Raw genomic sequence first — 7,694 nt, 5'->3', positions numbered from 1 at the left:
CAGCGAGATTTTTTAACGCTAATTCGGTGCAACATATCTGTTCTAGACAACCGCTGTTTCCACAACATACTCTGAGGCAAAAACTGATGAGCGTCAGCTCATGAAGAAACAGTCTCGCTGCTGGTCTGGGATTATAGTAGAAAAACATTAAAACACAAACTACAAATGTCAACCTAATTTTGTTTTTCTTACGTGAGAAAATCCAACACGTTCTACAGCTAAGTATGGTTTATTAAAACAATGATACATGAACAAACTCGTCCCCTGCTGTTGGCTGGAGAAAGAAGGTATGAAAGAAGTGTAAATGATACACTCCATTGTCTGGTGCTGCTGTGACTCTTGTTGAAATAATGTAATTGCTGGAAATAATAAAGACAGAGTTTCTTCCTCATACTTTACTGATCCCACAGGTGATAGTACAGCGACAGTATTGTTCGGAGTGGAAGTGGTCTGGATATGTGTTGAGCAATGATGACACAATTGTGTATGACACAAGGAAGGAGTGTGTGTGTTTGTGTGTGTGTGTGGGTGAGAGAGAGCCAGCAGGAAGTAGTCAGGCTTTTCTGTAAAACAAGTGCCGTCTTGTTAGACCTGCTCCGACGTTTAACATTCTTAGTCCGTCCTATAGAAGTCTCTGGGTTCTAAACTCTTTTCCTAGTCCTCCACACCCACACCACTGCTAACACCTGTCAGGTTAGTCTGACAGCAGATTTCTATGAACACATTTCACTTGCACAATTTTTACAGTTAATCCTTGTTGTGGTACGTTATTCACGTTTTTCCTTCCTGTAAAGTCCCTTCCAGTCAACTGCTGAGTCATGCCTTATGCTTTATCATCGTGACTATTTATCCAAAAGGAAACTTAAGCCTCCACTGACTACAGAACTGACACACATGAAACCTGATGTCACTGAAGACCAGCCGTGGTCTCAGTGAGCTACCAGAACAGACTTAACAAGCTACAGCAGAGGCATCGGTGGTTTAATGTCATATTTGATGTCTTTCTCTGTGTTAAAATATAGAAATTCAGCACAAAGTAGTTTTGGTCTCAATTCTCTCCAAAGTATTTACACAACCATGTCCACTAGCTGTTTGTTATCGACCTAATGCTGGTTAGAAGTAGGTTAAAGGACTTAACTGGTTATGGATAAGGTTTAGTTTAAGTTAAAAGGATAAGGCTTTGTTTAAGCTTTCCATATCTGACCACAGGTCAACCACACACCTTAAAATAGTGTGTGTGAGTGTGTGTTATTTTTGTGGATATTCTGTGTGTGCGTGTTGTAACAAAGCTCCAGGTGGATTGTGGGATTGGGAAACAATAGAAAAGAACTATTGGTCATAATTGTTTGTGACTTCAGGTGCGGGCAAATAATGCACCAATATGTTGAGGTGGATAAGGAGCTCATTGCATCATGGGAAATTTTTAAGCATTAGCTTTGTAGTAACAAGGTGAAGTAACCTTGTTACTACAAAGCTAATGCTTAAAAATTTCCCATGTATTTTCCATCTTGTATTTTGGTCACAAAAGAAAGGGAACATCAATGGATTAGCCTGCTTTGTAATCGAAAAGCTGAATTCTTTTTCACATTTCACACTTTTGTGAAAGTGCTGTCACCTCTGTGACCTAGTTTTTAAAGTTTAAACCATTGCAACCTAGAATGTAATATTTATCAAAGGGAACAAGGAATTAAAGGAACAATTTCTAATATTATTCTTGTATCTTCCCAGCGCTAACCACACAAAAAACACATTCTTCACTTGGTCTTTGACAAATTTAATTTCATGCTTCATCTGATTAGGTTTTAAATGACTTTTTAAGTCAAGCTCTAGGATGTTTGATTTCCTGACCTCCACCTTTAAACCTGCCTTTCCCTCCTTCCATCTGTACCAATTCCTCTCTTTGTTCTTATTTGTCTTTTCCCGTCGTGAGTTTGTTCTTCACTCGGGGTTGGAATGCAGGGCGTAATGCACTGTGTCGCAGCCGATCTTTCAGCTTTAATGTGAACGTGTCTATTGGAGTGGAAAGCTGTCAGAAGAGGTTACGCCATGAGAGCGTATAGTGAGGGTGATGTGAGCACGGCGGGGGGTGGAATGTGTATGTTGTGTTTAGGTCTAACGGTCAGCGGTCATGTCCACCCTTATAGGAAGGAGCCGCAGGTGCAGAGAATGTACGGGTGGAAATGTAGCTAAATACATTTTAACTGATATATGTTATATGTATGTAGTAATATCTGGAGCATAACATAAGCTAAATTCCTCATTTTTAACTGATGCACAGCGTTGGTCACAGCACTTTGACAACCAATGAATTGTTAGTGTGAATAAAACAAGTGCACCTTGTTTGTAGCTATCGGGTGTTCTGCCTACTGGGTGATGGAGAGCTGTCTGAGGGCTCCGTCTGGGAGGCCATGGCGTTCGCTTCCTTCTATCAGCTTGACAACCTGGTGGCCATCTTGGACATTAACCGCCTGGGTCAGAGTGACCCGGCTCCACTGCAGCACCATGTGGAGAAGTACCAGCGACGCTGTGAGGCCTTCGGGTGAGGAAAACAATTCAACAGTCTGAAGGAGGTCTCTTTAGTTACTGCTGTTACACTATAATGTGAGTGTCATCTGGAGACAGTGTCAACACTTCACTCTGATCCATAAACCAATCTCTCTGCTGTGATTTCTCAGCTGGCAGTCTGTGATCGTGGACGGCCACTGTGTGGAGGAGCTGTGTAAGGTGCTGGGTCAACCACGCCACCAGCCACTCGCCATCATTGCCAAGACTTTCAAGGGCAAAGGCATATCTGGTACAATTACAGTTATATTGAGTGATATGCTCTTCTGCAGAATGTTTTGTTTTCATTCAGTTATTTAGTTACAGTTTATTAAAAGTATAATGATGTTGTTTCTCTAAGTCCAGGATTGTTGAACTTCCAACTGTTTTTAACTGTTGCCGGTTAAAGCTAAGCTCTACGAAGAAACTGACAGACATGGCATGCTCAGAATATCACTGCAAGTACTATGCAACATGAGTCAGTTCCAAAAAGTGAATCACTCTGTGTATGTTTAACCCAGTCATCATAAAACAGCAGCACAGGCCGACAAACCACCACACTCTCTGTTTTGAACTGCTGGATTTCTACAGTTCCAAAGTTCCTCTTTCAAGTGTTCACCTCAAATTCTCAGTGGTATAAGAGGAACATTCACAGTACACACCAGGATGCAAAAAGTTACATTGGTTTCTAACTTCCCCTCATTTGTTTCCACACTGCTCTTTCTCAAACACATTCACCCCTGTGATAACAACAACATTTATCGCCAACAAGTGTTATTTAAAATATACTTTTATTTTAAATACCTATATCTTTGTATCTCTGAATTTTTAGTCCTGTAATTGCCCACAAACTTCAATTAATTCCTATAGGAATTGTTCAAACTTTTTGTTTTATTTTATTTTAATTCAAGCATAACCGTTGGTGTTTGAGCTGCTTCAGCTCCGTAATCCCTCAGAATCTGTGGGATTCACTCACAGGTGCCACCCATTGTACAGGAGCACGTCTGTGGGTCACAGAATCAAGACTGTAGTTTTAGGAGACGAGTACGTCTTTGATCCTGCGTGATTCTAACCTTTAACCTCTAAAGCTGCCTGTTGTGACCCACTGAGGTGGAAATCTGTTTTCCAAGAGACACTTCCTGTACAAGTGAAAGAGAAATACGCAGCAAAATAAGAAGTATTTTAGCTTAATCTGCCCCTACTGTTCACTGCAGGAATAACACTTTTCATTAGTATGAGAGTGAGTCAGTATGTCTCGGTGTGTCTCAGGGGCTGAGGATAAGATGGGATGGCACGGCAAACCGCTGCCCAAAGACATGGCTGAGAGTGTGATCAAAGAGCTGCAGGGCCGCATGGTCAACTGCAACAAGCGCCTCTATCCTGCTCATCCACATGAGGACACCCCTCCCGTCAGCCTCCGCAACATCCACATGTCAAGTGCACCCAGCTACAAACCAGGAGACAAGGTCTGATCCAAGTCATCTCAAATAATATAAATGTGGTAAAGCTACAAATACCCCATGTTATAACTGTCATAATTATTATATTTATATGTACTAAAAACAGATTGCGACCAGGAAGGCGTACGGCCTGGCTCTGGCCAAACTTGGTCGCTACAACGAGCGCATCGTGGTTCTGGATGGAGACACCAAGAACTCCACCTTCTCTGAGCTCTTTAAGAACGAACACCCAGACCGCTACGTGGAGTGTTACATCGCAGAGCAGAACATGGTGAGAAACAGTTCTGATAAAGGCCTTCTTCACAAAGAACCTGGAAATAAGGTTGTGAAAGATCACAGTCAAAAAATGTTTATCATTGCATATCATTATATTTAAGAGTGTTAATATTTGTTCATGAATAAGGAAGTTATTTAATTTGATTAGATTGAGGGCAAAATATTCTATTTATCACATTTTAGACATAATAATTAGGTGATTGATTGAAAGTCAAATTAATTACATATTAAAATGTTTTAGTAGATATGTTGTAATAAATCATATATCGTTTGGCTAATGTAGCCAGACTCATTCAGGTGTAACTGTGGTTATTTGAGTTACTGTTGAGTCACTGCTTCCCTCTCTAATTATTATGTAAACTCTAGAGGCCATTGTGTGGAAACAAAGCAGTTTGTTTATGAAATACTTCGAATGACTGCTCTACACACACATCTAAGTCACATTTACAGTCACTTTACAGCTCTCTTCCTCATTCCGATGCTCATTAACTCTCCAACGTCTGAGTTGTCCCTAATGAAGTGGCCAATGAAATATCATTACATTTCACCATGTTTGATCAAAATGTTTGTTCTCTCCTGCAGGTAAGCGTTGCCGTTGGTTGTGCCGCACGGGATCGTAATGTCGTGTTCGCCAGTACCTTCGCCACCTTCTTTACTCGAGCCTTTGACCAGCTGCGCATGGCTGCCATCTCAGAGAGCAACATCAACCTCTGCGGCTCCCACTGCGGCATCTCTATTGGTCAGTGTTACATCAGAACTATGTCAAAGCTTGAGGTTACCTTTAGATTCTGTGCAGAGGTTTTCACTAACAGCTGTAGTGAGATCTTCACGATTGTTTATCTGATTTCCTGAACTCCTTTTTTCCCTCATCTTTTTCCCTCCCTCCAGTAATTTCCTCCACCTTCCACTCCTGGAACCAGCACTCCACCTCTCCCTTCTCCTTACTTCTCTCTATCTCTCTCTGTCATGAAACAGCCACAGTGGCCTGATTCTCTCTAACCTCTTCCCTCTACTCCTCCTCTTTATTCTCCTCCTTCACCTCCTCAGGTATATTGCACGCCTACTTTGATAGACTGCATGACACTGATCAAATGTACACATTTAGAATGCATGTCGGTGGTAATAGTGTTAAAGTGCCAGCATGACATATTTCCCTCCTCGACCCTCCTGTAACAACATCACCTTCTCTAACATAAAGTCCAAACATGACTTCAAACGTCTGATCTGCCAGATTTGTTCGTGACCTTGTGTACGCGCTGACGTTTAAGACACACATTGATTTGTGCAGGTGAGGATGGGGCCTCTCAGATGGCTCTGGAGGACTTGGCCATGTTCAGGGCCATTCCCACTGCCACCATCTTCTACCCCAGTGATGGAGTCTCCACTGAGAAGGCTGTGGAGCTGGCAGCAAACACAAAGGTATTATCAGTGAAGTGAAACCTCAAAATCAACACCAGGATGTGTTCAGTTCTAAAGTCATTTACGATGTTTTCTAGGGTTTGTGCTTCATCAGAACAAGTCGCCCCGAGAACAGCATCATCTACAGCTGCAATGAAGACTTCCACATTGGGCAGGCCAAGGTGCTCACAGTTAACACCAGCTTCTACAGCGCCACACAGTCCAAATTAAAATGGTGAAAATTTGCCCTTTTTTTTCTCATTTTCAATCCTGTGCTTACTCTCTCTTTGTGCTCAGGTGGTGTATAAAACCAACGACGATCATGTGACTGTGATCGGAGCAGGAGTGACTCTTCACGAGGCACTGGCTGCTGTTGAGGTTCTCAAGAAAGGTATGGAAAATTATGCTGACTGAAAATATACTCCAGATTTTCTACTGACACCTTATTTACATCTGTTACCTTTTTGTTTTTCTCTCTTAGAGAGGATCAACATCCGTGTGATTGACCCCTTCACCATCAAACCTCTGGACTCTAAGACCATCATTGACAACGCCAGAGCCACCAGAGGTCGCATCATCACAGTGGAGGACCACTACTACGAAGGTGAGGGGAGAGTAAGAGGGTTTGATGTTTTTTAAATAGTAAGGTGATGCGTTCAGGTCGCCTCTGTTTCATCTGTTATTGTCTTTAATCTTCCATTGAACTACACGTGATAATACAATTGTCTTTAATCTTCCATTGAACTACATGTGATGTACAATACAAAAAGAAAAAATCACTGTCTTCACTGGGTTTACGTACAGTCGAACATTAGTTCAGTCTCACCTGAATAAAAAGGTTTCAGAAAGAAAACAAACAGATCCACAAATGTCCTGCACAGACACAAACACAACACTACTGGAGGCAGCAGCCTTGTCAGACTTGATCACATCAGTGCGGAGCTCAGACATCTGCAGAGGTGTGAGTGATTCAATGTCACAGCAGGATAACGACAGACTATATGTAGTAAAACCTTTAAAGTAGGGGCCACTTTTGATACGCCTCCCACGTCCAGTCCAAGACCACATGTCAACATCAATTTAATTTTGCCCTTAAAGGTATTTTTTTAAGTAATCTTTAACAATTTATTAATAAACATTTTTTTTTTTCTAAATGTAATCTTCGATGACCTGATGGTGGCAGCAGTGGCCCTCACCTCCTTTGACTTTCACACTCTGGCTTTAAAGGAAAGCTGTTGTATGTGGTGAGGTTTATCAACATCGTTCCGTCTTTATTTCTTCAGGTGGCGTCGGTGAGGCGGTGTGCTCGGCAGTAGTGAATGAAACCGGCTTCACCGTGCATCGCCTGGCCGTCAGCCATGTGCCACGTAGCGGGAAACCTCACGAGCTGCTTCGAATCTTTGGCATCGACCGCGACGCAATCGTTCAGGCGGTTCGTAAGATGCTGAGCGGCTCTGCCAACTCAAAGTAGAAATGTTACAGCAGGTGGTGCAATGGAAACATCGTACAGTGATGTGATGTGTGGTAAACTCATCGTTTACCGTTGAAGCAAAAAGTAGAAAATCATCACAGGAGGTGAAAGAAGTCACGGCCCACACCGGTTGTTAAAAAAAACTACTGAAATGTTTACTTAGCTGTTATCAATGTTACATTTCACCCCTCCCTCTCCTCCCCCTCAACCCACGTTGTCTCACCCGTTTGTGAGTGCAGTAAACACCCCCTGACACACACTCCCCCACCCCAACTCCTCCTACCTCCTAGAAAGTGATGTAGTGCTGCTGTGGTGTTGTAGTAAGAAGAGTGAACATGGTTTGGCGTCAGGTTTTTTTTTCTAATTTCCTCCCCCTAGAGTCAGCAACGTGTTAAGAATCTGGTTTGGTCTGTTTGAGCACTGACTGTTGTTTAACTTTTAATCCCAACATGGATTGGACTGCTTCACACCAATAAAGGATTTGGTTTCACCACGTTTGGCTGCGTCCATCTTTATTTTCAGGTCTGTGATCAATCGTGGATAGAATG

At 42.4% G+C, this 7,694-nt stretch overlaps 3 protein-coding genes across 7 annotated transcripts in view; 2 read left to right on the top strand and 1 right to left on the bottom strand.

Annotated features, from left to right (window-relative positions):
• The window catches only part of LOC103384521 (transketolase), a 10,470-nt gene extending 2,829 nt beyond the window's left edge, over positions 1-7,641 (top strand). The window contains exons 5-14 of the mRNA XM_008318064.3: positions 2,348-2,539; positions 2,676-2,794; positions 3,811-4,007; positions 4,108-4,272; positions 4,860-5,016; positions 5,566-5,696; positions 5,774-5,857; positions 5,973-6,066; positions 6,157-6,279; positions 6,959-7,641. Of these exons, the coding sequence (XP_008316286.1) occupies positions 2,348-2,539; positions 2,676-2,794; positions 3,811-4,007; positions 4,108-4,272; positions 4,860-5,016; positions 5,566-5,696; positions 5,774-5,857; positions 5,973-6,066; positions 6,157-6,279; positions 6,959-7,146 (1,450 nt within the window). The 3' untranslated portion in view covers positions 7,147-7,641. The remainder of the gene's footprint in view (positions 1-2,347; positions 2,540-2,675; positions 2,795-3,810; positions 4,008-4,107; positions 4,273-4,859; positions 5,017-5,565; positions 5,697-5,773; positions 5,858-5,972; positions 6,067-6,156; positions 6,280-6,958) is intronic.
• The window catches only part of LOC103384526 (ER membrane protein complex subunit 3-like), a 629,629-nt gene that overhangs the window by 53,585 nt on the left and 568,350 nt on the right, over positions 1-7,694 (top strand). The window lies entirely within an intron of this gene.
• nsun5 (NOP2/Sun RNA methyltransferase 5) overlaps positions 1-7,694 on the bottom strand; it is a 21,491-nt gene that overhangs the window by 7,359 nt on the left and 6,438 nt on the right. The gene's annotated exons all lie outside the window — the stretch shown is intronic.

This window comes from Cynoglossus semilaevis, chromosome 10, assembly GCF_000523025.1.
Source record: "Cynoglossus semilaevis isolate Cse_v1.0 chromosome 10, Cse_v1.0, whole genome shotgun sequence".
Taxonomy (NCBI): Eukaryota; Metazoa; Chordata; class Actinopteri; order Pleuronectiformes; family Cynoglossidae; genus Cynoglossus; species Cynoglossus semilaevis.
The sequence above is the reverse complement of the archived record's forward strand: the minus strand, read 5'-3'. Positions and strand labels throughout refer to the sequence as shown.